Here is a 26,931-nt window from a genome sequence, read left to right as displayed (position 1 = left end):
AGTCAAGGTGAGCTTCTAGCCATGCCCAGGACAGAACTGTTGGGTGCATTCTTTGTCCACATAGATCACAGAGCCCTTCCTTTGAGTGGGACGTTCTGCAGACAATCTTCCTTGGAAAGAGAATGGTGCTTAAATACAACGCCTCACATTTTGAAGGGAAGCTTCACTGCTATTCATTCATTCGTGGTGAAAGCAGAAATGAAGCAAAGGAAAGCCTCTACTCTGACACTTAACTTACAAGAAAGTGGAGCGTCCAGGCAGACTCTCATCACTGCCCAGGCTTCGTGCCCTGTTCCCTTGTCTGCAGTTCCTGGTGAAGGCACAGGACTAGGATGTGGGACAGATTAACCAGCAACAGGAAACAGGAAACATTTGCTGCTAAATCACCCATCACTGTCCAGGACGGTAAGGATTCTAATGTTGACCTCAAAAAACACGAATAGTTGTGAAACACTGAAATAGATATTGCGGAATTAAATACAAATATTCCCAACTTGAGCTTCTTTTTTTTTAAGTTATAAAAGTAATTTAGCACAAACCAATAATACTAAAACACTTTCATGAAGTGAATCTTCACCCCCCCGAGGTAGCTGTTTGCAGTTCAATGTTAACCATTGTCTGTTCCAATAAACATACACATATTATAGGAGTTTATTCAAACTTAGGTATTATCAAAATTAATGTGCATGTTGCTTTTTTTTTTAAGTGTTTCATCCCTCTAGGCCAATACCTATAGCTCTGACATTCTAATAGTTGAATTACGTTCCGTAGCATGGCTGTCCCATGATCTAGTTACCTTCCTCCCTATGGCAGGAGTGGGCGGGGTTCATGTTTCTGCAAACTAATTTTTTGACCATTGGAGTGGCTTCAGTGGAAGCGGCTTAAGAAGCTCCGACTTGCCGTAAAACAGCGTCGCGCGCATAGGCCCGGTTTGGCTAGGCGTTGGGAAGACAGGACTAGCCGGGGAAAGACTTATTAGCCCAGGATGCTGAAGTTGGGGCGCCGGGCGAGCGAAGCAGGAGCAGAGAAGGGCCGGGCCGGGCCCCGCGCCCCGCGCCCCGCGCCACCTCCCCCCTCCGGCCGCGGGAGGGCGCGCTCTGGCCGGTACGGCGACTTCCGCCGGCGCCCCGCCCACCAGGCTCGCCCCACGCTCCGATTGGCTGCGCGGCGGGAGCGCGCCGAGTCAGGGGGCGGGCCCGCGCCGGCTACAAAGCGGCGAAGGTCACGGCGGGAGGAGGCGCGCGCCGCCGCTCCGCGTCCCGCCCGCGGCCCTCGGCCCAGCCGCCAGCGCCACCGCCGCCGCCTACCGCCTGCCGCCTGCCGCTGCCCACAGCCCATCGCCCGCGCCAGGAGCCATGGAGGGAATGAGCGCGCTGCTGGCCCGCTACCCAACGGCCGGCCTGGCCGGCGGCCTGGGGGTCACGGCGTGCGCCGCCGCCGGCGTGCTGCTCTACCGGATCGCACGGAGGTGAGTGCGCGCGGCCCACGCGGCCGGCTAGTATCACGCCCGCGCCCCTGCCCCTGCACCCGCCCTCCGTCCGCTGTCCTCCCAAGCCCGCCGGCTCCGGGGCCGCCCGCGCCTCGCTGTCCGTGAGCGCGGCGAGGCCGCGGCGCGGCGGTGGGGCCCGGCCCGTGTGTCCCCGCGCCGAGACCCACTGTGCACGCCCCGCCCCCGGAAGGAAAACCGGACTGGGGATCCCCAGTCGGGAAGCGGCTGAGGAGTGGGTTGGGGGACCCCAGGAATGTGGGGCGGGCGGGGACAGCCAGCGCTTGACGTACGAACTTCCTCCCCCGCGGAGATCTGCGCTGGCCCAGCTGCAGGGTCTGCAGGGCCCCCAAACCCTGCGGGAGAGTCGAGCGGGGGTCGGGCGTTGCTCCTTTCCGTCTTGAGCCCCGATCCCTGGTCCTCAGGGGCACGTTGGGTCGCGTGAACACCGGCCGGTAGTTTCTGAGCCGCATACGCTGTCTCGGGCGTTGTTCTAATCTCACATAAGCCCATTTCAGAGTCACAACCCCTGCTCTGTCTAGAGAAGCTGAGGGACAAAAGAGCTACATAAATTGTTATTAATTAGACGAGTCAGGGTGTGAGCTGAAGTATCCTGACCCTGGAGCCTGCATCCCTGACCCCCGGGCTCCACAGCCTCCAAGAGCAGGCAAGCCTGACATACTTCAGAGGTGTTTAAACCGGGCTGGGCTGCCCAGCGGGTTCAGTGGCGGCTCCCCACCCCCGACCCTGGCTCCGAGATCATGCTGACCCCACTGTGCACAGCTGGTCTCCATGGTCAGGGATAAAAGCTTAATGGCCTCTTGCTTCAGGAGGACCTCAGGGGCAGCCCCACTGTCAACCCACTTGATCCACCTTCCCAGGGGATAGGGGAGAAAGGTGGGGTTGTGAGAACATTCTGGAGACAGAATGGGTGGGCTTGTAGCTTCAGCAGGGGATGTGGAAGTGCAGCTCTTAGGTGGGAGAAGCGAAGGAACTTGCCCACGGTCACTCGGCAGCAAGTGGGGGAGCTGGGACTTGAACATGGAAGGCATGTCTGTTCTTCCTTAGCCACCACCGTGTACTGCTTGTCACCCAAAGGGAAAAGAAGTGAGGGCGACTGAGTCACAGGCTTCCTGGGGGAGGAAGGGGTAGGAGGGACATCAGCTGTGTCTGCAGGATGAGCCAGACTGGCAGGCTGAGGAGGGAGTGGCCTCAGGGGTCCCTGACAACGCACAGCTCTGCGTGTCCCAGCTTCTGCCCAAAATTTGGAAGCTGGAGGGGCTTGCCGGACCAGCTGGTTCAAACCAGTTATCTTATGCACGAGGGAACGGAGGTGCAGAGGTGCATGCCGCCTGCTGTTGCTCAGATTCCCAGAGCGTGTCGACGGCAGAGGTGTGTCCAGAGCCCGGTTTGCCTCCCAGTTAACCGGGGGCAGGGAATGTCAGCCCAAGGACCAGAGCCTGGGCCGGGTCTTGTGTCCAGGCTTTGCAGCTCTCACTTGTGTTGGTGTGGCTAGATTCGCACTGGGTTTGCTCACTGTGCCTCAAGCTCCCGTCTTGTGCTGCCGCTGTTCCTGGGGGTCCCGTCTCCCCACCTGGGCTGGCAGCCACAGCTTTCCCGCTCCCGGAGACAGGAGTCTGAGGCCTTGGTGCAGTGTTGGGTGAGCTGCTTCGAGGGGAGCCAGGAGGGCACCAGTGTGGCGTGACACCAGAGTCGTGGTGTGGCATTGGGACCTTTTGATTGAGAAGGACCAGCCCTTTCCCAGGAGGCTCTGAGATTCTACCAGAGCGCTGGCTTTTGTCTGGGGGTCATAAATTAGCCACTGTCACGATTCAGAAGCAAGACCAGGCTGAGCCCTTCTCCTCTGTGGGGGAAATAGTGACAGTGAGGAATGGCTTTGGCCACAGCGTGGGTTTAGAATGACCCTGGGGAGGGCATGTGAGGAGAGTTGTTTCTGGAAATGGACTTGGCCGGCTGGGTGTTTGGGGGCTCAGCACAGCGATGGAGGGACCTGGACGGAGGATCGGCCGGGGAGCAGGGGGAAGAGCCCGCTTCTCTGAAGGGCTGCGATACCCAGAGCCCCCGGCAGGGCCAACCCTGGCTTCCCACCCGCCGAGTCCTCTTGACTGGACTGTGTGTTATGACCTGGCGTGGGGCAGGAGCTGCTGTTGGCCCCATTCTACAGATGAGGAAACAGAGGCCCAGGGAGATTGGGCTTCCTGCCCTATGACACCAAGTTGCTAAACGGCAGAGCCCTGCCTCACTCTGGCCCTTCAGCTCCTAACCAAGCCTCGTGCTCTGGGTCCTCACTGAGCAACTTGGCTGTCACTCTGCACCCATAGGAGGCCAGGTGGAAGCCCCAATTACACTTCCCCAGGCTGGCGCGCCCTGTACCCAGGCAGTCTTGGTGGCTTCCTGTGCCTCCCCCACCCAAACTCCCACCCCCAGGCTCTGCCGCTTGCCATCATATCCATCTCCTGCCATCACATCCCTACTCAAGACCTCTGGAGGCCCCCGTAGGTGGTTATCGGATTGTCCACTTTCTGGTGTTTGGGAACAGAGAGGATGCAGCCTCCCAGGTAAAAGAGTTAAGCCCCGGCCTGGCGTCCAGGGTCCCTGGTTCCCGCTCACCTCTTGCCAGGCTCTCCTGGTGCTGCGCACTCTGGCTGGGGGGACCCTGCTCTCCGCACGCATGCCGGGTGGTGCCCCCCTTGCCCGCAGTCCATCTGTTTGAGGGCCACCTGCTCATTTGCCTTGCTGGCCGGCAAACCCGTTCTTGAGGGTGACGGCAAATGCACCACTTGTTGGCTCTCTCCTATTGCACCTGTCACCAGCTGCCCTGTGAGGTCGTTGTTCTCGTCCTTGTGTCCGGGTCAGGAGTGGAGAGCCTCGCTCATCTCTGCCTCCCTGCGATCCAGCGTGTGCCCAGCCAGCGCTGTGCTGAGGGACCGGTGTGGTCCACCGAGGGCGGATCCGGGCTTTCTGTCTTGGTGTTGGCTGGACTGCTGTGGGCCTAAGTGTGATTCACCTTGAGGCTGGCGCGGGCGGCTGGAGGCCCGCTGGGTCCTGGTGGCACTGAGCTGCACATTGGTGCCGCTGTCCCGCTGCCCAGGAGCCTGCTCCTTGGATTCTCTCTGGTGGATCGGACAACACTCAGGGCACAGAGGAGCAAGTGAGGAGCCGTGTGGGGTCCGACAAGGACCCCTCGCCTATGAACCTGTCCTGGGATCCCCTCGGGGCCCTGCTGGAGGCTGACCTCTCGGCCCCCAAGGGAACCAGCCTGACTCTCAGAGACCATCTTCCAGACCCCGCCAGGCCAGCACGTGGTGCCCAGGGTCACAGGCTGTGTGCCATACCCTCTCGGGGAACTTCTCAGGGCCTGGCGGAGACTGGTGGAAGCATGGGCCTCCCCCAGATTCTGAGCACCCCCCCGCCCCCCAACAGGGACTGATCCCCATCAGTGTCTCTTCCATGTGGCACAGTGCTGGGCTCACAGCAGGTGCCCACCCCCTGGCAGGGTCCTGGACCGAGGGCCTGGAGCTGCAGCCCTCAGAGAGGTGGGCCAGTGGTGGGCTAGAACTGACACCCCCCGCTCCCACCAGACCTGTAGGGCACGGCGGGATGCCAGGGCACGAGCTCTGTTGTAACTAACTGTCCGTGTGTGGGGCTGAGGGGGTGATACCATTGTTGGGGTCCTGTGTTCATCTTTTCTTCCCCATTGTGGGTTTGGGGCTTGTGGAGGGACGGTTCCAGAGCATGCAGCTGCCCCTGGCTCCCCCCAGGGGCCCATCCTGCCCTTGGCTGCCTCAGGCCTCCTCCAACCCCCGCAGAGCCTGAGAGAGCTCAGCACACAGGTAGCAGGAGCTGGGTGAGTACCTTCCAGACCCTCCCGGCCGCTCACCCTCTGGGGCCCAACCTTCCACCTGAGGTGGCCTGGCCTGGACCCACCTAACTTGCTGCTGCCTGTGTCACAGGGACATTCTGTCTTGTCCCCTCAGATCTCGTCCACCACGAAAAGTGGTTTGACCCAGAGCCTCACTGGGGATGGAGGTTGTTGCCTTGCGGGAGAAGTGGGTGAGGGGTAGGAGGGGAGCGGGCTGGAGGGGCTTTTCCCTGAGCAGCAGAGAACCCCAACTAAGTGGGCGCAGAATAGGCTGACCCAAGGGCTCCTGCGTCAGGCCTGGTAGAGGTGGGTGCAGGCCCAGAGGCCAGGCCCGCGCCGTGGCTGTGGGGACAGTACGTACGAGCTGTGAGGTCAGCCGTCAAGCGCAGCCCGCGAATGTGAGTCACTTCATCCACGTGTCTGACGCGTGGCGCTTCCGGCAGGCGGCAGCGGCGCTGGTGCTTGGGGAGCTGACATTCATACCCAGCTCCCCGTAGCTTTGCTGGTCCGTCTGCCGCTCACAGGCCGGCACGCGCTTTCAGGGCTCACCCCTTGGGAGCTGTGGGAGGTGACTTCCTGGCGCGGGGACCCCATCTGGCCAAGGTGGCAGGCAGCTGCCCTGTCCACGAGAGAGGACCCTCACCCCGCCAACCCTGGGCAGGGATTACCAAGCCAGAGCCGCTGGCCCAGGGACCAGGACGTATCCCCAGCCTCCCCTTCCTGCCACCTCCTTCCAGGCCAGGCTCACTTCCCTAGCAACAGAGCTGGAGGTTCAGGGTAGAAATGATGACTTCCTGGGTGGGAGGGGCTTCGTGCCTGGCCCCCTGGCCCAAAGCTTCAGTTCCTGCTCGCCTGCCACCGGTCGTCTTTATTCCCTTCCCATCTCTCTTTATTCGTGGGCTGCCAGCTCTCCTGCTGGCTTCTTTCCAGAGGCGGGGTGTGGTGCGGTGAGCTTCTGGGGTGAAGGGGGCAGAGGGACCCATCACGAGGACAGCAGGACCTGGGGGCAGAGGGGAGAGGTTTTCCGGCCTGCCTCATCACCCCTTTGGACGCACCACTGTGCACTCTAACAGAGAAGCCTGTAAAGCAGATACAGATTAACAAAGAGAAAGCCAAGTGCCGGCTTCTCAGCAGAGCAGGTTCCCATACCGCTAGCCGCCTCCTTCCACTGCTCTTTGCCTGAAGCCCAGTGAAGCTGTCAAAATGCCTCCGCTGATCACCTGCCCAGCTCAGCGCTTTCCTGAATTCCCTCATTTGGGGAATGGACGTGGCAACTACCAAGCAAACGCCTCCAGTTCCAAGGATCTAAAACAATGTGGGCGACAGGTGGCAGCCGCTCTCCTGGGGTGGAGACTTCTGTGAAGCCCAGGAGGTGCCTTCCATCCGAGCCCCTTGGCAGCCTTTTGTGGGCAGAGATTATCATTATCCCCCTTGGCCAGATAAAGAAAGGACTTTCCCCAAAGGCCACACCATGACCACGGGCCGCGCTGCCCAGTGCTGCTGTTTCTGGGCCTTGCCCTCTGGTTCAGTGATGCTGAAGACGTGCGGTCCCTTGTCGGCCATTCTGAGGGCCTTGGCCTGAACTGGAGCTGCAGGTGCCCTCTGTGGACCCTGGGACCCTTCCCTGCAAGGTCTGGTTTCATGTCCTTGTCTCTGTCCGGGCTTTCTCCTCCCCTCCCCTGCCCTCCCCATGTAAGCTGTCATTTATTGGGTATTTAGCTGGGCACTGTAAGCGCTTCCCACACTTGACATGTCTTGTCCCCAGTCGACAGGTGAGAAGACTGAGGCTTGGAGAACTCTAGTAACCTGCCCATGGTCAGTGGAAGGGCAAGGCCAGGAAGCATCAGCAGTGTCAGAAGCAGCAGCTCTGCTTCCCGGGGAGCCAGCCTTTCTTCCAGGCCCCTGACAGTCCCGGGGACAGGGTAGTGACAGCCAGCGCCCTGCGTCGCGAAGCACCTTTACGTGTCTTGTGTCATTGGGTCCTTGTAACACGCACATGCCCTGGTTCTGTGATCGCTCCCACTTTGCAGATGCGGGCCGAGGCTGGGAGAGGAGAAGGTGGCAGAGCCGGGGGCTCTGGCTCGCAGAAGGTTGGGGCCGTGCTGTCCTGTGGACAGTAGGGGTGTCCGTGTGTGGTATGGCTGCCCATCCCAGCGAAGGCCCAGGCGGCACCCCCAGAGCTGGAGGTGGACTCTGGGGGTGAGTAGGGAGACAGGAGTGGCAAGGCCAGGACCCCAGGGTTCAAGCAGCTGCCACCTGTTGCCCACATTGTTTTAGATTCTTGGGACTAGAGGGGTTTGCTTGGTAGTTGCCATGTCCATTCCCCAACCCCCTCGACACACACCCCCCCAACAGCCAGGGAGATGGATGGACGGCCCTAGAGCACAGATCCGTCGGTGTCTGGGCCGGGATTATCCTTCACACCCCACCTGTCAGCACACATGTGGCCGGCAAGGGCCACTATGGCCAGCCTGTCCTGTCCCCCTGCTGGGGAGGGGTGGCCCCAGGCTGAGCAGCCTTCTGCAGTCCCTACCCCTTGGCCTCCTTGGCCCTCGCCCTCCTGGGGACTTCTGTGAAGCCCAGGAGGTGCCTTCCATCTGGAAACTCCCCAGGGAGCACCGTTTCCGCATCCTGGGAACAGGCCCAGGTCTGCGGGCCTTGCGGGGGTGGAGGGTGGTCCTAGAGCCTGGTCCCTGTCGGCCCCGGGCCTGGCTGGCCCTGGGTTCTTGGTGCCTCTCCAGCTCGGGGGAGGCTTGGCCTCAGAGGCCAAGGAGAAGCCCAGGTCCTGCCGTTGGACACACAGCGTCCTGTCCTCCTCCGCCTGCCTGCATCCCCAGCTTGGGGTCCCCATCCCGCTTCCCACACGCTCTCCCTGGTCTCCTGTCGCATGGGTACGGAGGTCTTCCCGCTGATTCCACTCTGCTCCTCCACAGGATGAAGCCGACACACACCGTCGTCAACTGCTGGTTCTGCAACCAGGACACGGTGGTGCCCTATGGGAACCGCAACTGCTGGGACTGCCCCCACTGCGAACAGTACAACGGCTTCCAGGAGGTGCGGCCCTCCCATCCAGGACCTGCGGGCCCTGGGCCCTGACCCCGGGCCCCTCCTTTGAGGAGGAGCAGACAGGCTCGGGCAGCTAGGGTGACTTGTGCAAAGTCCCAGCTCTGAAACTGGCAGGTTTGGGTTCAGACCCAGGTCTTTCTGGCTCTGAAGCCCAGTCTCTGCCTTGCCCCAGGCCGGGGTCGGCAGGCTCTCTGCGGGCCGGGCAGTGAGGGGTTCAGGCTTTGCAGGCCGCACGGTCTCTTGCGACCACTCGGCACTGCAGAGCCTCCACAGACGTGTGAGCGCGTGTGGCTGTGAATAAGCCCAGGAAAGCTTTACTCACAGACGTGGGCAGCCAGCCCATCGCCAGAGTTTGCCGACCCCTGTGCCAGCCCCTGTTGGGTCCTGAGGAGGGACACCAGGCGGCAGTGTGGGCAGGGGGCGGGGTCCAGGCTGCACCCTCAGCGTATCGCCTGTGTTGGGGGTTCCCATGAAGTTTTTTTGGAAGAAGAGCTTCTGCGTTGCACGTAGAGCAAGGGAGTGTTAGCGGTCCACTTCCGTGGAGTGTGGGCACGCGGGCCCTCCGTCCGGCGCCTGGCCCGAACCCGTGGGGAGGCTCTTGCCCGTAGGGAGGGGCTCCCCCTGACTCAAGTCCTCCTCCCCCCCCAGAACGGCGACTACAACAAGCCGATCCCCGCCCAGTACCTGGAGCACCTGAACCACGTGGTGAGCGGGGCGCCCGGCCCCCGAGCCCCCATGCAGCCCCCGCAGTGGGTGAGCAGCCAGGTGCTGCTGTGCCGGCGGTGCAGTCACCACCAGACCACCAAGATCAAGCAACTGGCCGCCTTCTCGCCGCGCGACGAGGTGAGCGGGTGTGGGAGGGGCTGGGGGTTCGAGCAGTGGAGGGGAGGCCCCTCCTCACCCCAGCCCCGTGCTGGCCCTGTGTTCCGCGTGTGTGATCTAGTCCATCTCAGCTGCCATTCGCTTCTCGCTCTTTCTGTCTCATGTCACTGCTCTGGGGGCCCCAAGCCTGGGAGCATCGTGGAAAGCCCAGCTCCTGCCAGCCCAGAGGGCTTTGTCCCTGGGTAGGGGGAGGTAGGGTCCTTGGGCTCCAGCTTGGGGCCCTGTTGGACCATCCTGTCCGTGTCCCTCTGAGTCAGTCTTAGCCACTGGCTGGCGGGCAGTTTGCTCTGGAGTTGGTGGACGATGTCCCGGCTTGTGGGAGAGGAGGGGACACAGGTGCTGCCGAGAGGCTTGGTGTTAGGGCTTTGCCTCCCCCGGGTCCACCGTGGAGCCCAGCAGCCTTGTCATCTAGCTGGTGTCACCTCACCCAGTCTGGGGGTTCCGTGACCTCAGGAGAAAATCCCAGCTGAAGCCCAGAGACACTGACTTTCCCAAGGCCCAGCCTGGGAGTGGGGGAGGGAGGGAAATGGAGGTGAGCTGGGGCTGGGAGGGGAGAGGCAGGGAGGCTGCAGAGAGAAGGGCAGGCATGTGCGATGAGGCAGCCAGGGCACCTCTTCTGGCACATTCAGTCCCAGCAAGAGATGAAACTGATAACCCTCCCGCCCTCCCCTGGAAGCAGGGAGGGAGGGGCGTGTTGCTGCGTCTCTTGGGGGAGGAGGGGTGGGAGGGGACTCGAGTCTCCTGGGCTGTTCCTGAAACGTAAAGGCCCTTTGGTTTCTGCTAGGGCCCTGGCCCGGCCAGGGGCTCTCCGGTGTCTTCTAGACCACTGGGCTTAAGGGCGGAGGCAGCCCCACCTCTGGGTTGTCCATCTGCCCGCGTCCAGGTGGTGTCAGCCCAGAGCTACCTTCCCCCGTGGGTCACCTGCCTTCCTGGAGCTCTGGAGTCCGGGAGCAGGGCCTGAAGCAGGGGCCACGTCCCAGACTCTGGCCTCAACGTGCGTCCTTCGGAGCGACAGAATTGGCTGGAGTGTCTGCTGTCAGCTGAGGGCCCTGCTGTGTCCCGGCCTCTGGGGGGCCCTTATTCCCAGCCGTTTGTCCTGTTGGGCAGCGGGGGAAGCAGGTGCAGATTGGGGACGACTTGCACACGGTCGCCCCCTGGAGACCCTGAGCCTCTGTCTCCCTCCGCAGGGCAGATATGACGAGGAGATCGAGGTGTACCGGCACCACCTGGAGCAGATGTACAAGCTGTGCCGGCCGTGCCAGGCGGCCGTCGAGCACTACATCAAGCACCAGAACCGCCAGCTGCGCGCCCTGCTGCTCAGCCACCAGTTCAAGTGCCGGGAGGCCGACCAGACGCACACGCAGGTCCGAGGGGCGTCCATGGGGCACTCCAGGCATCCCAGCCCTGGGGTCTGTGCAGGAAACCCCTTCCCAGAGGGCAGGGCCAGTGACTGGGGGGCAGCTCTGCAGAGCTGAGGCCCTTTTTCCCTGGGGCAGCAACTGTCCCGTGGGGCCACATCCCAACCTGTCCCCAGACACAGAGCGGAGCAGCGGTCCTAAGGAGAATGTTAGTTATTTGCGTGCGTGACAGGGGTTTCTGAGCTGCCCTGCTGAGCCTGGGCACCTGCCAACACCTGTGTGGGTTCCTCCCAGCGCCTTCGTGGTGGGTGCTCTCCAAGGCGCCACGGAAACCAGACTTGGGGAGGTTAAGTCACTCGCAGAGGGCCACGTACCTGGTGTGTGGTGTCACCAGGATTTGAGCCCAGGACTGGCTGGCTAAAACCATTGTTCATTTTTATCACTGTACTCAGATGCTGGAATGTCCTGGCTTAAAAAAATGTGATATAAGTAGCAAGTGGGTTTAGAAGTAAAATCCATCCTCCCCAAAGAAACTCCCACCCACCCCCTGGGTCCCCGGAGGTGCCCTCTGGTTGTGGCCATCTCGCTGACTGGTTGGTGTGTGGTTTCCAGTCTGCAGCCAGGCCCCCGACCACACAGCCACGCGCCAGCCACACGCCCACTTGCACAGTGGGATGCTCTGACCCTTGCTTTCCTCCTCTCCACCGTGTTCCCAGACTGAACAACTTACTGCTGTTTTTTTAAGCTTAATTTTGGCCAGAGTTATCTGTATACTTATTACAATTCCAGTTAGAGCCGCAATAGGAATTTTTTATGAGAATTTGAAAACGATTGAAAAAAACGTACTTGAAAGAAGAGGTCACCATCACTTCAAAAGGATTTCTGTAGAGAATGTGGCAGCACAGCTCTTCCCCACACAGGAGCTCGCAGTGGGGTGACGGCCCAGAAGTGAGACAGAGTAATGGGACCCAGTGGTGAACCAGAAACAAAGCCAAGAGGGTGTGAGAATTTAGGGCGTCTCTGATCATCAGGAACTGGTGGGTTCTTCGGCAGGTGGGCCCCAGCCAGACCCCCGTGCACAGAGTGGGCACCAGGATGGGTGTCGGTGGCTCTGTCTCTCTTGCCGACCAGTCTCTCCCTCCCTCCCTCCCTCAGAGCTTCTGCTCGTCCGTGGTGAAGGCCCCGCTCCAGGTCATCGTGCTCCGAGCCCTCGCCTTCCTGGCCTGCGCCTTCCTGCTGACCACCGCGCTGTACGGCACCAGCAACCCTTTTGCCCCAGGGGCGCCCCTGCCCCCGGCCCTGCCACCTGGTAGCAATGGCTCGGCCCCGCCTGACAACAGCACAGCCCCTGGGGCCGAGGGCTGGCGGCAGCTGCTGGGCCTGCTGCCCAAGCATGCGGCGGAGAAGCTGCATGAGGCCTGGGCCTTTGGGCAGAGCCACCAGATGGGCGTCGTGGGGCTGGGCCTGCTCACCTGCCTGCTGGCCATGCTGCTGGCCGGCCGCCTCAGGTGCGTGGGGGGCAGGCGGGCGGGGCATGGTGGGAGCAAAGCTCCAGGCTGGAGGGGCGGGGCTCTGAGGGGCCACTGGGGCCACACCGCCTCGCTGCTCCACCTCAGACTCCTCATCTGCACAGTCGGCTGACGATAACCTGGCTCACGGGCTGTTGGAGGGTCGAGTGGGCGCCCTTGGGCCTTTGCTCTGCTTCCCCGTGCGGTTGCAGACCCTGTACCGAACGGTGTCCACATCATCTCCCAGTGACTCTGAGGGAGGTTTCTTAGCCCCATCGTACAGACTAGAACACTGAGGCTCAGAGAAGCACTGACTCGGAGTCATGCGGCCTGTAACTGTTGGAAGCGGCATTCAGAGGCCCACGCTCTCCTCATGGTCCTGGGTTCTGTCCTCTGAGCAGGGCTGGGGGTGGATGAAGGTGGCAGAGTGGGAGGGGTCGCCTTATCCCGCCTCGCTGGGCCCTCACTCCCGCTCTCCCCGCAGGCTCCGGAGGATCGACGCCTTCTCCACTGGCCTGTGGGCCCTGCTGCTGGCGCTGCACCTGGCCGAGCAGTACCTGCAGGCTGCCTCGCCCAGCTGGCTGGACACGCTCAAGTTCAGCACCACGTCCCTGTGCTGCCTGGTGGGCTTCACAGCAGCCGTGGCCACGAGGAAGGCGACGGGCCCACGGAGATTCCGGCCCCGAAGGTCAGAGAAGCAGCAGTGACTGCGGGGGGAGGACAGACGGACGGACAGGCCCAGGGCTTTGCCCGCAGCGCAGACAGTGCCCCTCTGTCTTGCATCTTTCTTACCTGCCTCACTTCCGGCCCCGCCCAGCCTAGGGCCCCCGGTCCTGGCCCAGCCCCTCCACTTCCCCGAGGAGTCAGGCCTGCCCCCCTTTCCTTTCTGGCTCCACCAAGCCATTCCCCAGCCCAGGCCCCCAGCCCACCGAGTGCTCTCTAGCTGCTCACTGCCTCCACCTCTCTGGCCAAAGACCCCCTCACCGTCCTGAGCCTGGAACACGGGCAGCGCCCATGCTGCCTGCCTCTGACCCGTGGCTTCCTGCTGGCAGCTCCAGGCACCCCACACTGGCCACGGCCCTTTTCCTGGCTCTGACACCACGGGAAGAGGGTTGCAGGCCTGCTGCCTGCTTCTCCTCTCACCTTGCCCCGCCTCTGGGCCCCCGACATGGGTTGGTGGTGGTGGCTGCAGGGTGGGCCCTGGCCGCATGGCCTGACCACGTGGGCTGCTTGGCATGGGCAGGTGGTGCTGAGCCGGGGCCAGAGCAGAGTCCCCTACCTCGTCCCACCGTCGCTTCTCTGGTCTGTCCCTTTGGTCCTGCCCGTTGCCCTGTAAGCCCCGTGGAGCTGGTGAAACCAGGAGGAGACAGGGCTGCCCCCTGGGTTCCCTGCTCTGAGACCCTGTTATCCCTCAGCCTCCTTCCCCAGGAATGGAGAGTGCAGTTCTTAGGCCCAGACAGGCCTTGACCATGAGTGTGTGGGGGGAGGCCTTTCTCAAGGTGGACGGGAGGAAATCCTGCCTCTCCTGTGGTCAGCAGGTATCTTAACAGCCAGGCCGTGGTGAGAATTGGCCCAGGCTGGGGGGAGGTCTAAGGTCTAAATACTCTCTCCTTTACTTCTCTATCTTTTGGTCACCACTGTGAGCCAGATAGGCAGAACCTGGGCACACACACTCTGCCCACTCTCCTGGGAAGCCCCTGCGTTCTGCCCTCGAAAGGCAGGACCCCAACCGTTATGGCCAAGCCCTCCACTCATTCCCTGCAGGGACTGGGGTTCAGGCTTCCTGGGCTGAGGCGGCCCTGATTGGCAGGCAGCACGGGACCTGAACTGCTCTCGTTGGCCCTGTTCCCTTCCCCCCCATACCAGGGGTGTCCCCAGTTTCCTCCTCTCACCCCCTTCCTCCAGTATGATGCCTGGGAAATGTCCCAACTGCCCAAGGTTAGCATGGAGTAAGGAGCCCAAGGGACACGCAGGCCCATGACACCAGGTCATTGTCACCTTGTCCCTCTCTGGCCTGTCACTGCCCTCCTCCTGGCCCCTAGAGCCCCTCAGGGAGGGCACCACAGCTCCTGCTTCCCACTTCCCTGTAGGGCAGCCGCAGACCGCACAGGGCTTCAGCCTTGCTCTCCCTGGGCCAGGCCCTGCTGTGCCAGCCTGTTTACTGCCTGTGGGTGGAGAGCTGGACCCCTCTCCAGGGCCCCTGAGTGCTGACCTTGGTGTGGATGTGCTCTGGAGGCTGACGTGCCGTCCACGTTTGGAGGCAGTTCCCAGCCTGGGGGCTGCCCTCCCAGGGCCGTGGCGGGAGGCTGGACCAAGGCCGTGCGCCCCTCCAGGGCCCTGGGTCCTGCAACTCCTCACTGCAGGCACGAGCCCCCTCCAGGTGTGGCCCCAAGTGCGCCAGCCCCTCCGCTGTACACATGGGAGCCCAGGGAAGGCAAGAGCGGATCACACGCGTGTGCGGGTCACACTCAGGAAAGGGCGGCCAGCTGGCTGAGCCTGAGGGGCAGGTGGAGCGTGCCCGGCTCAGGCCCCTCGCAGAGCCCCCGGGGAACAGGAGTCGTGCCCAGGCCCCTCCGTCCTCGGGTTCTCGGGCTCCGAGGCGGCCACCCCTCGCCACTCACCCCTCGGCGGCCGGGTGGGGAGTGCCCGGGTGGAGCGTGAGATGGAAGGGCGCTGGCGAGGCAGAGGGGGAGTGGGCTGGCCGGCCGCCGGCCTCGGGGAGAAGGCGCGGCGGGCGCCAGGCAGGGAGCCAGTGTCTGTTGGCTGTGCATGCCCTGCCCTCTGGAATCTCCCGTTCTCAAGGAAGCTGGCAGCGCGATGCTAATTACTGTTTTTCTTGGTGTTGAGTAGAAGCAGGACATCTGTGTGTACGTGTGTATTTAAGTTAAATTATTTATAACAACCCTAACCAGCTCTCTTGCTGGCCAGGAGCCTGCTGAGCAGATGTCGCTCCTGCCCTCTAGTGGGGGCGGAAAGACACCTTCATGTCACTGAGATGGAGCTCATCGAGGAAGGCTTCCTGGCCTCTTTAGTGTTTGGTGTGATGTTTTAAAATCACCCACCTGTCCCTTAAAGTTTCATTACATAGAGCGTATTCCAGCACCTTCCGACATTACTGGCGACAGCTGAGGAAGTGCGGGCACCACTGGGATCGTGGCTTATTACCTGGGAACGTGTCGGCCCTGCTTGGGGCCTCTCTCCCCTCCGCTGGGGACGACAGTCAGACCATCTGGGATCAAGGGGCCGTCTTCTCCCTCCAGCTCTGGGGTCCCCGCCCCAGGCCGAGCAGGCTCACTCGTAACGCTTGCCCAGGAGCCCGCCGGGAGGGGCCCGTGTCCCTTCTGCCTGCAGCTGTCACCGAGTGTCCCGTCCTCTCTTGTGCAGACGTGGATGATTGTCTAGTGATCCTCCAATTACTGTAACCGCAACTCCCGGCCATAGATGTAGTGTTTTTGATGCTGTATTTTCAATAAATGCCTCCGGGGCCCTGCTTTGACCGGTGGGCGTCAGGCACCACGTCTTTTCTGGTTTTTTTCTTTCACGTTCCTTCAGAGGCTTCTGTGCCGGGGGCGGGGGCTTCGGGGGACGGGGGTGCCCACCAGAGCCAGGTTTGGGAGCTGGCAGCGTGGGCACCAAGTGGCTCAGGGCCCACCATCCTCGGGCGCCCTGCTGGCTCGTGCTTCTCCTCGTCTCCATAAACTGCTGCTTAAAATGCAGTCCTCTCTCCTGTTCCCGGCTTGGCCTGGGGTTGGCTTGGAAAATCAAAGGTCCCCCTCAGTGTCAGATGGGAGGCAGTGCAGCCAGCCGCCCGCCCCCTCGCTGGAGCCCCTGTGTCCCAGCGGACACACAGACTTGGATCCAGGCCGGGGCCTCTCTGAGATGGGATTTGAAGGCACAGGCGGTCTGGGCGGGCCTCGCCAGAGGAAGTGTCGGTCCCCGTGCAGCGCTCGGGAGCCTGGCGGAGATGGGGCTCCTTTGACAGGGGCCTCCTGGGGCCTGTCTTCTGCGGAACCAGGACAAGGGCTCACGCTTGGCGCTTCACAAGGATCTGCTAGTTGAGTGATGCCACTGCATGTCCCAGTGAGAGGGTCAGACCACAGAACCGTCTCCCCCTCGGCGCCACCATTTTTAGTAGCATCAGAGATTGGGAAAGCACCTGTACCGGGCGGATGAGAGACTCAGGTTATAAGCTCTGGGGCAGCGCCAGGTGTGAGCAGGATCTGGGAAGCGTAGGAAAGGGCTGAGAAGACCCAGCTTCTCCTGGGCCCAGCTGGCCGCCTCTGAAACCTGCAGCCCGACTTGGACCCTCTCCTCTTACTTGCCGATTACTGCAGGTGGCCCTCGGCCGACTCGCGGCCTGGCCTGGCCTGTGGGCTGCCCGGTGGGGCGGCACAGGAAGCCCAGCGCAGGCAGAGTCGCACTGCCGCCCGCTGGAATGGCCCGGGCGTGCCCGCCCCCATGGCCCACGTGCCCCGCCCTCATGAGGCTGCTCCTGCACAGGGCAGACGGGGTCCTCTGGGAGGTGCAGGCCCCAGCAGGGGGCGGGGCTTTGTGCGTGATTGGAGCGAGTTGGCCAAAGGTCCCAGCGCACCTTCACCGCCCTTCACTGTCGTGCTGAGTGTCCCCCCACCTTGCAGGCCACTCGTCAAGGTCGCCTGTCCTGCCAAACGGTATGTCATTCTAAAATGACAGCACAAAATCGTATCTTGTATTTAGAGGCAGAACCTTCCGCAGGCGTTTTGGGGGAAAGGAGGTGTAGGGGTCAGACAGGCTTAGGCAGGATGGGTCAGCGGGTGGAATGCAGGCGCGTCCAGCCTGGGGCCAGCCAGGTTGCCCAGACTCTGCCGTAGATTTGCTTGATTTCCCCGTGTCCCCCAGACACTGGGCCCCGGCTTTGGTTCTGAAGTCCAGGTGGTTTCCTGGTGCTTTGGAAGGCTTTAAGGAGGCCACGCGATTCTCCAGGAGGGCGTCAGCTGACCCCACACTTTCCTCATAAAACTTGTTTAAAGAGAGGGGCAGGGATGAGAAATAGGGAAATCAGTGGCGTGGAGATATTGGCCAGCGGTGCCCCAAGCTCAAGGTCGTGGTGGGCACGGGGTGGGTACCTTAGGCAGCCCCCCGGCTCTGCTGCAGGGACTGAGCCAGCCTGCCCGTCCGTCGGCACATTATCCATGGGCTCAGTTGTCCCTTGGGGACCGAGGTAAGGCTGGACCTCCCGCAGCTCCGTCCAGACGGCGGACTAATCACGTATTAACTGTCTCTGTCCCTCCCCCTCCGTAATCGGTTGCCTTAATCAGAAGCATGGTTGACATTCTGGCTTGGGGCCACCGGGTCCTGTCGTGTGATCTGTACCGTTCTCGAGTTAAAGAGACACTGTCACCTTCCGTCTTTCGGGCAGCCTTGCGATCGTTACGGGTCTTTCTAAGTTCAAGTTGGTGTCCGGCCAGAGCCTCTTCCCAGAGATTCCCAAGCTTGGCTGCCTTCCGCCCCGCTCTTCCAGGGGCTTTCGAGGAGTGTCTGAGACCAGAGGGCAGCGGCAGGACTCCCAGGGTCGGGCCCTGGGGAGCAGGGGCTCCCCGAGCTCGGCCGCTGCCGGGAGGCTCTGGGCACCAAGCGGGTAGCGGCGCGGAGGAGCCCAAGGCCGTCGGCCCAATTGAGCGGCCAGCGCAGGGCTGGGCGTTTTTTGCTTCGAGGTGAAGGGTTGGCGTGAGGCTGGTGAGGGCGACAGTGTCACTTTAATACCGAGACTCGTAGTGGACCTAGTTTGCTGTGAGGCTGAGGGGATCGGAGGGGGCATGCTGGGAGGGGTGGGTCACGCTGGCGCCTCCCAGCCACCCGCTCCTAATGGCGTGAATGTGGTCGGACTGCTTTTCTGCTGCAACTAACACACGCCTCCTCTGGGACCCCGACTCGTGCCCCACCTCGCACCGTGGGAGGGGAGGGGGCCCGCCGTGCGGAGGCCGCTCCGGGGGCCCCCGGGGCTGACCCAGTCCCCTCTCCCATGCCCGCTGGGCTCTCTCTCACAGGTACTTCCCGGGAGACTCTGCCGGCCTCTTCCCCGCCAGCCCCAGCCTGGCCGTCCCCTGCCGAAGCGTCGCAGGCCCCTCGCCGGCTCTGTTCATCCCCGCCCCGCCCGGCTTCCTGCCACTTGCCAACCAGCAGCTGTTCCGGTCTCCCCGCCGGGCCTCGCCCTCCTCGCTGCCCGGCCGCCTCAGCCGGGCCCTCTCACTGGGAACCATCCCCTCTCTGACGCGAGCAGGTAAGTGGCGCTCGGGCCGTGGTGGGCAGCACGGGGCTGGGGGCAGCCAGGCTCGGGGACTCTGGCTGAGCCCGGGGTGGGTGGTGGTGCTTCTGCTTAGAGACGGGCGGAACTGGGTTCAGACCCTGCTGTGTCCACTCATGGGCTGCCTTAGCCAACGGGCTTAACCATGCTGAGCCTCAGTTGCCCTCAAAATTGAGGCCAGTGGTGGAACCCACTCTGGGTGGTCGTGAGGGTTAAACCGGGTGGTGGATTTAAAGTGCTTAGGCGTCCGGTGGGTCCATGTCCCCTCCCGTGGGGTTCTGTCTTTTATCACCGTTCTCACCGTTATTATTAACTGCCGTTGTTCTGAGACACTGGAGACTGGGAATTTTGCCCCTGGCCTTTCTGTGTGGTCCACAGGGCAGGGATTCGGTTCAGGTCTGCTACATTTATGGAGCCCCGGAGTGACCAGCACCTGGTCCCTGTCACCGGAGGCTTTGTCTCATCCCTCCCCTTCCCCAGCAGGGTCTTCTGTGACGACCCTCCTCACCTTGGGAAGCCACCCGGTGCCCACGGGGTTTGCTTCACCCTCGGGGTGCGGCCTGGGGTGCGGGGCTGCGCGGCAGGATCCAGCCTCTAGGAAGGTGGGCGGCATCTTGGTTAAGCCGGGCTTGCTGACGTGCAGTGTCTCTGAGCCCCTGAGCAGCTCCCCCAAGCAGGGGGCTCCCCCTCCAGTCCGACACCCCTCTGGACCTGTTTCCCTCCGGGACTCGCCCAGCGTCTGCTGTGTGCAGTCCAGCGTCCTCGTAGGTAGAGGGTGGGCCACAGTGCAGGAGACACGGCTCGCTGGACACAGCTCGTGAGCTGAGCGGTGGGTAGTGTTTGAGGCCTTCAGGCTGGGATTGAAGGGGTGAGAGCCCCGAGCGGTACGGAGACCTGGACTCCAGGGACTCCTGTGTCACCGAATGTGAGCCGTGTTGCTGGCGGAGGGTGGCTGCCGCCTGCCCTCCTCTGGAAATGGCTGTTCAGCAGAGTTCCTGAGCCCGTGGCCGGCGAATCCCAGCTCAGGCCTTGGGGCTGACGGACAGGGCCTCTGCGGGCCCTCCGTGAACAGCAGCTGGAGCCGGGGGGAGGGGAGCAGAGTGGACATGGAATGCCCTGGACCCAGGGACCTGGAGGGCCCGGAAGCTGGGCCCTTCCCCAGAAGAGTGTTCTCTGTGTCAACAGGCAGCCTCCGGGTTGCCCTGGGAGGCCCGAGGCAAGGGCTCAGGAGGCCCCCTGCCCCGAGGGTGGCAGAGCAGTTCTGTGGAACGCAGGCTGGTCTCAGGGTGGGATCCCGGAGTCTCCGTTGCTGGAGCGGGTCCTTGGCTCAGGTGTCAGGAGGCCCTGGTGGTCCGGGGCGCGGGCGCAGTACCAGGTCCATCTTCCCGTCTCTCTCTCTCTGCTCTGCTGGCCTCTGCACCTCTCGCTGCAGGCCTCACCCCTGCGTCCCTGCAGCTCAGCCCCAGCAGGAAGGCCCCTCCCCAGTTCTCGAAAGGACTCCGGCTGTGCTTGGGCCACGTGGCCATCCTCACACAGTCACTTGGGGGTTGACCTGGGTCTGTGTCCCCGGACCGGTGGGTGGAAGGGGCAGGCGGGGCTCTGTGGCCGACGGACCCCTCAGAGCCCTTGGGGCAGTGGGGCAGCAGCCCCCACGCGGGCGCGTGGAGGCCGCCGGCTCTCTCCACGCTCGGCTGTCAGCGGGGCACTCGGGGGACCCAGGGGCTCGTGAGATGGAGCCCCTGCCCTTGGGGCGCACTCGGCTGAGGGAGGGGCAGCGGGCTCTGCGCACCAAGGCCCAGCGCAGGGGGTCAGGCGACGGGTTAGTGGAGCAGGGCAGGGCTCCGAACGGCCGAAGCAAAGGAGGCGCAGGTCAGGTACCGGGACGCGACCTCCCGTGCGGCCTGCTGTGGGCTTCGGCCTCCTCATCCGCGAGGCGGGAACGTGCCCTCGTGAAAACTCCACACGGTGACGGTCTAGGCAGAGCGAGGGGGGGAGGGGGCTGGAGCCAGGGCCCTGTCTCCGCAGGGACCTGTGTTGCCTTTCTCTTTCCTCTCCAGACTCAGGGTATCTGTTCAGTGGGAGCCGCCCACCGTCTCAGGTGTCCCGATCCAGAGAGGTTCCGGTTTCAGGTGAGGAGGACAGAACGCCAAGAGGAGTGACCGGGAAGCCGCCTGAGGCAGGGCAGCGCGTGGGCCGGCGTTTCCAGAGCGTGTGCAGGGCGGGACGGCAGCCGCATTGAGCGTGAGCTTTGGGGTCAGACGGGCCCCCAGAGGGGGTCACGTTCAAACCCCAACCCTGTGCCTCCCAGCTGTGCAGCCCTGGGCAAGTGCTTCACGCCCTGTGCCTCAGTCTCCTCTTCCGGGAAGTGGGCGTGAGAGTTTCTAGGATCAGCTGCGATGCTGCTGTCCTTACAGTGGTGACGGAGGGAGGCGGCACTGGGGGTGCCAGCGTCAGCGGGGCTCAGGGTCGCTGACCTCAGGTCTCCAGGGTTGGTTTCTCCCCGGGCCTTGCTCTCAGCTGAGGGAGGAACCAGGGGCTTTGGATAGAAGTCAGGGGGAAGGGGGCAGAGGGGGCATGGCTGAGGCTCCGGGATCCTCTCCCCTCTCTCGGGTGCCTGGTGGGGTGCAGGCCCCTCCTACCTCAGTCCTCAGTAGGGCTCCCTTCTGCCCCCCAGTCTAGGCCCAGCCTCGCCTTTCTCCCTGGGTCAATACAGGAAAGAGCCCCAGGACGACAGCCAGTCCTATAACCAGAGCAGACATTGACACGATGTTGTCATCTTTGTTTCTGTCACCCTCCCACCCTCCAGATTACTTCTCTCTGCTGTCGGGGAGCTGCCCCTCCTCCCCCGTCCCTTCCCCAGCGCCCTCCGTGGCTGGCTCCGTGGCCTCCAGCTCTGGCTCCCTGCGCCACCGCAGGCCCCTTATCAGCCCTGCCCGGCTCAACCTGAAGGGGCAGAAGCTGCTGCTGTTCCCGTCGCCCCCCGGGGAGGCCCCTAACACCCCCAGCAGCTCCGACGAACACTCGCCCCGCAACGGCAGCCTCTTCACCATCGAGCCGCCCGCCATCCCACAGAGGCAGCCGGCGCGGGACACGAAGCACACCGTGGGTACGGCCCTCTGACCGCCCTCTCGGAGGCAGGAGAGCCCAGCGGGCCATGGGAGGCCTCTGGTCAGTGTGCAGCGGTGGGGACACCGTCAGGAGGTCACACGGGGCCTGTCCTGGCTCTTATCTGACTGTGTGGCCACTCTCCCAAGTCCCTGGCCTGGCTGGCCTGGCTTCTGGTGACCTTGAACCCTCCAGGACGTTGCCCTTTTCTGGCTGATTTTATTTTCTTCTCTTGCAATTGATCTGGAGGCTCCTCTGTCCCTTGGGATGGTCAGAAATGCATCAGGCTGCATCTGGTTGCAGATGTTTTTGTTTTGCTCAAATGAAGTTTTTCCGCAAAGCATTTTAGAATTTTTAAAATTAGGCCTCAACCTTTAAAATCTAGAACTTTCACATGAATGTGTGGATTTCCTGTGTCTCGTATTATATCAGAAGATCTGGCCACGCTGGGCCAGACAGGTAGAAGGGCAGGCTGAGGTCCCACGCCCCAGCCTCTGCCACTCCCTGCCCCACCGACCTGCCCCCTCCACAGCCTCGCTTGTGGCCGTCGTCTTCTACCGCCTGGCGGTGTTTGAGTTTGTTGCTCCTGATCTAAAGCCAGCTCCCTTCACGGCAGCTACACAGACAGGACCTGAATGAGGACCTGGTCTCCCACTGCCCACTGCCTGGGGCGGGCCGAGCAAGTTGGGACCGGCAGGGCTGGCTGGCCAGTCACGTCTGAGGACCATCCTGGGATTGGAGGTGGAGCTGCCCCGCGTCTGTCCCTGGGGGTGAGCCATGAGCTCCCACTGAAACGCCCCTTATCCCTGCAGACATGAAGTCAGCGCCGGAGGGGGGCAGCACGTGCAGCAGCCGCTCTATCAAGAAAGAGGACGACTCGTCCCGGTCGTCCTCCTGTGTGGTGGACACCACCACCAGAGGGTGCGCGGAGGAGGCCCCCACCTGGCGAGGTCTGCACCCCGTGTGATGTGCGGGAGGGGGGCAGGGTAGCGCGGGGTCTCCGGGTCTGCAGCCGCCTCCTGAGAGCTGTCCGAGAACAGCCCCTCGAGGGCTCTTGGGTGACAGAAGAGGGTGAGACGGCCCACCCGAGGCCTCCTGGGCCCCGTCTGTGGCAGCATCCCCACTCAGATTCGGGTCTGATCTGCGCTCTTACAGGAGCCTCTGGCCACAGGCGGCTCTTTACATCTAACAGTTAAAATGTAACAATAAAAATCTACTTGCTTAGCTGCACCAGCCGCATTGCAGGCGCTCCACTGCCGCGTGTGGCCTGTGGCTGCTTGACTGGACAGAACAGATACAGAACACTTTCACATTTGGAGAAAGTTCCCCTGGAGGGTGGCAGCGTGGGCGCCCTGGGGCCAGGGCAGAGGCTGCAGGCTGTGCAGGGCACTGAGTTGCCTGGGTTCAAATCCTGGCTCCTCTGCTTGTGGGATGGGGGCGGGCTGTGACGTCAGATCCCAGTTCAGTGTAAAGCCCAGCGGTCGGCTCCTGGTGCCCCCTCCAGGTGGGTGGGAGACGTGTATGTTGACAGGATTTTCCTGGAAATGGGCGCTGCTCCCAAATCAGGTGGGGTCTGGGATGTGACCCAGCAGCATCAGCTTGGGGTGGGGGACCCCAGTCAGCAGCTTACCGCCTTTGAGGCCTGGGCAGGGTACTCGTCCTGTCCTGTCTGTAAAGCTGGTGTACCCCATGGCAAGGTGCAGGTGTGTACCACCCTAGCCCGGGACCTGCCTGGTGGCACAGGGTCAGGAAGAGAGGCATCTTCAAGGAGTCAGGACTTGGGAATTCCCTGGTGGTCCAGTGGTCAGCACTCCGCTTCCACTGCTGAGGGCCCGGGTTCAATACCTGGTCAGAGAAGTAACATCCCACAAGCTGCGGGGCACAGCCGAAAAAAAAAAAAGGAGTCAGACTCTAACTAAGTGACCCCACGTTCCTGGGTCTTTTCAGATGGGGAGGCGTCTGGGTGCCCCGAAAGAACTGGGGTGGGGCCTCAGTCTAGGAGCACCTCCCCTGGGGGCGGGGCCTCAGCCCTGGAGAGCCTCCCTGGGGGTGGGGCCTCAGCCCCACATTGCTCACAGGTCTCTCGTTTTCTCTCTGGAAGGTCGTTTAGCCCCCTCGCTGATCCGGGGCCTCCTGGCCGTGAGCTTGACTGTCAATGCCCTCTTCACCTCGGCCTACCTGTACCAGAGCCTGCGCTGACCCGCGGTCCGCAGCCTCCCGGCACCCAGAGAATCTCGGAGGGTGCGCCCAGGTGCATGCCGCTTCCACCACTGCCGGCCTCAGCCCTCCTCGAGGGGCTGCCGCCTCCGCCCTTTTCTCCAGGGCCCTGGACCTCGCCAGAGGGAGCCCTGTTCCCGGAAGCCTTCTCCCCACCTAACAGACTGCGGGGCTGGGCATGGTCTTGGGGGTCCCAGCCCTCCCCGCCCACCTCTTTGGCTGACATCAGTTGTGTGTTTGGTGCTGACACTCTGATCCTGAAGCCAGGGGTCCCCGAGGGGCTGCATGACCCTGGGGTCCCTCCCCACCATCCAGCCCTGCCTGGCGGGAACGCCACGACTGCTGTGACGGGATCAGGAGCTGTGGCCCTGAGCCCGCAGCCGCGGGCTGTGATTACATCTTCGTACTGTACCCCTCTGTCCCGTGGGCCGCCTCAGGCTCCCTGGGGGAGGAGGGAGGGGAGGTCTCCAGCCGGGTGGAGGATAAACCTCCCCTGGCAGGCCCCGTTGAGGGCCGGCATCTTTTGCCGTTGTCCTGCCCCTTCCTGTGGGCTGTGGGCTACGCCTTCCCTCTGGCTCTCCTGGGCGGGCAGGTGAGTTTCCTGCCCAGGGCCCCTCAGAGTTCCTGGGTCTCAGGGGCCCAATTGGACTCATGTAAGCACCACCCCCCAGACTCACTTCTCCCTGCTTGTGTCCCCATTTTATTACCTCTGGTGACCTTCCCTGGCAGCAGCCCTGCAGCCGTGAGAGCACTACCCAGGGCCCGCCCCGCCCCGCCCCGTTTCCAGGCCCCTCCCTCATGCACTGTCCACAGGGGCCTTGTTTGACCCCCTCAGCCTGCAGGTCTCTGATGAGACTGGACCCTCACGCCCACCCTCAGCATTCTGCTGTCGCGGTGGGCTCAGCGCGACCTCTGTCTCCAGGCCACTGTGGCCAGCCTGCTTCCTACCCCACGCCCCTTGGTCCTGCCACTGCCCTTCCGACCGATACGGCAGGTCTGCCCCCTACACCTGCCCTTGTGCTGGGGTCCCATCCTGCCCCCGAGAAGAGGAAGGGTGGGTCTCAGTCTGGCACAGGGACCCTCAAGATGCCGTGAGGAATGAGAGACTGCCTGTGGGTGTCAGAATCCCCGTCCCGCTGCCCTGGGCCCTGGATGCAGGTGTGGGGCTGTGTGTGTGTGTGTGTGTGTGCGTGTGTGCGTGCACACTCGTGCGTGTGTCAGTGCACGCGTTCGTGCCACTTCAGGAGGAAGCAGCAGCCTCTGTGAATTCTGAGACTCATGTGGGGAGGCTCATGACGGCAGGGGAAGGGTCTTCACTCTGTCATTCAGGGATAAAGTTTAATTTTATTTTTCTACACATTTTTGCCAGGCAAGGCGTTCTGCTGGGAAGCAGGATGCCCCCAGTCCTCCCTGCCGGGGAGGTTTAGTTTTATTAAGCTTTGGGTGCTTTTTTAGTAATTTTTTTTTACCATGTGGGGAAGGAGGTTGCTCTGACATCCCCCCACTCCTGAGAGCTACTGTTTCCTGCCCTACCCCTCACCCCAGAACGAGGGGGATTGGGGGCCAGGGGCCACGCCACGTCCCAGACTCCAGCTGCCAGAGATGGTTCCAACTCGGAGGTGGTGCCTCTTGGCCTCCATTCGTACCATGGGCGTGGCCGTCGAGTTTTTTAATTTTACTGTTTGCCTAACCAAGCCAAATTCCATTCCCGAATACCCTTCCTCTCTGGCTCTGAGGAAGCCCTGACTGAGTGCCCAGCCCCCTCCTCTCGCGCCTGGGCCCGCCTGGCCCCTCCTGCCCAGGGCCGGTGGTCCTAGCGCCCCCCCAGGGGCAGGGGAGAGGCTGGGCGGGGAGGGGGCTGACTTATGTTTTCTTTCAAACAAAAAACACAACCTTATTTTTCTTTACAAAAGCAAAAAAAAAGGAAACCAAAAAAGATACCAACCTTTGAACTATACCTCAGTCTGTCTCGTCTTTATTCTCTCTGGGCAGCCCAGGCCTTGGATTGGGGCCGGGGCGGCGGCAGGGGAGCCCGGGCTGCCGTGGAAGTGATTTCACTCTCTTGTTTCTTGGATACAGAGCCCGGGGTGGTGGGTTCTGAGTGGCAGTGTCCCCAGAAGGACTGAAGGGTTTGAACAGGACGTTATCGGCCTGGACGGGCCTGGACGGGCCTGGGCGGCGGGAGGGTGAACCAGAGTCTGCTGAGCAGAGACGGGAGGCTCTGGGCAAACAGCGTGAGCAGGGGCTTAGCCGTCTCTCTGCGAGATCCCGTCCCAACCAGCGGGCCAGCGTCCTAAGCGTCCCAGCACAGGTTCTGGGCCCAGGCTGCCTGGTGACTGCGGAGTCTGCATTTTTATGGGCTTCATTTTGATGCTGTGAAGTAACAAGCCCACCATCCAGGGCTGAGCTGGGGATAATTAAAGCACCACACGATGCAGAGGGCATCGTTCGGGCCCAGCACCCATGGGGAGGGTGGGTGGTGGGTGCTTGGCTCCCTGAGGCCAGCGGGGCAGATGGGAAGGGATGGGGCTGGACTGCTCACTCCGACCGCACTCAGGTCACAGCCGACCTTCTGGGGCAGCAGGACCAAGCTGCCTGCAGGTGGAGCCACAAACACCCTGAGTTCACTGACCTCAGGGGTGTGATGTCCCATGAGGCTGTGACCTCAGGGGGCCAAAGGGCCCACTTCTTAGGAGCCCTCTCCTCCGTTGAGCCTGCGAGGTGCCTGCCCAGGAAGAACCAGAGGCTCCCTTAAAAATCACGCGGGTCCCCTTGCTCAGGGCTCACACCCAGCCCTGTGCTGGGAAGAGGAAACCCAGCTGAGGGGGCCGCGGGGAGGCTCAAACACAGTTGTTTCTGTGAGGGATTTCTTCCTTTAGGTGTGTCTGTTATTATCTTACTAATGTCATCTGTTTTTTTTTTCTTTTCTTTTTTTAATATTTATTTATTTGGCTGCATTGGGTCTTAGTTGCGGCACACGGGATCTTCCGTTGCAGCGCGCGGGCTCTTCACTGTGCCATGCGGGCTTCTCTCTAGTTGTGGCCTGCGGGCTCAGTAGTTGCGGTGTGCGGGCTTAGTTGCCCCATGGCATGTGGGATCTTAGTTCTCTGACCAGAGATCAAAACCCGTGTTCCCCTGCATTG

At 62.4% G+C, this 26,931-nt stretch overlaps 1 protein-coding gene across 4 annotated transcripts; it reads left to right on the top strand.

The window, feature by feature from the left end:
* The first annotated feature begins 1,203 nt into the window (after positions 1 to 1,203).
* Positions 1,204 to 25,745, top strand: TMEM201 (transmembrane protein 201). Of its 4 annotated transcripts, none has more exons than XM_004272365.4 (11): positions 1,204 to 1,468; positions 8,303 to 8,423; positions 9,084 to 9,278; positions 10,505 to 10,681; positions 11,831 to 12,183; positions 12,668 to 12,871; positions 18,210 to 18,442; positions 20,524 to 20,595; positions 21,273 to 21,572; positions 22,384 to 22,521; positions 23,673 to 25,745. In XM_004272365.4, the coding sequence occupies exons 1-11, from the start codon at positions 1,356 to 1,358 to the stop codon at positions 23,768 to 23,770; spliced, it is 2,004 nt and encodes a 667-aa protein (XP_004272413.1). In that variant the 5' UTR covers positions 1,204 to 1,355; the 3' UTR covers positions 23,771 to 25,745. The 4 variants fall into 4 exon arrangements, with proteins under 4 accessions (XP_004272413.1, XP_049568591.1, XP_049568589.1 ...); XM_049712632.1 differs by lacking the exon at positions 1,204 to 1,468 and adding an exon at positions 1,503 to 7,568; XM_049712634.1 differs by lacking the exons at positions 1,204 to 1,468; positions 22,384 to 22,521; positions 23,673 to 25,745 and adding exons at positions 1,502 to 7,568; positions 22,188 to 22,368.
* The last annotated feature ends 1,186 nt before the right edge of the window (positions 25,746 to 26,931 follow it).

Source organism: Orcinus orca, chromosome 1 (assembly GCF_937001465.1).
Source record: "Orcinus orca chromosome 1, mOrcOrc1.1, whole genome shotgun sequence".
Lineage (NCBI taxonomy): Eukaryota > Metazoa > Chordata > Mammalia > Artiodactyla > Delphinidae > Orcinus > Orcinus orca.
The sequence above is the reverse complement of the archived record's forward strand: the minus strand, read 5'-3'. Positions and strand labels throughout refer to the sequence as shown.

Excerpts from the sequence above, each read along its gene's own strand:
- TMEM201 (XM_049712632.1), top strand. The coding sequence starts at position 7,366 with ATGCCCTGGTTCTGTGATCGCTCCCACTTTGCAGATGCGGGCCGAGGC. Across the intron at positions 21,573-22,383 it reads GGACACGAAGCACACCGTGG|ACATGAAGTCAGCGCCGGAG; the intron begins GTACGGCCCTCT and ends TTATCCCTGCAG. Across the intron at positions 22,522-23,672 it reads GGAGGCCCCCACCTGGCGAG|GTCGTTTAGCCCCCTCGCTG; the intron begins GTCTGCACCCCG and ends TCTCTCTGGAAG.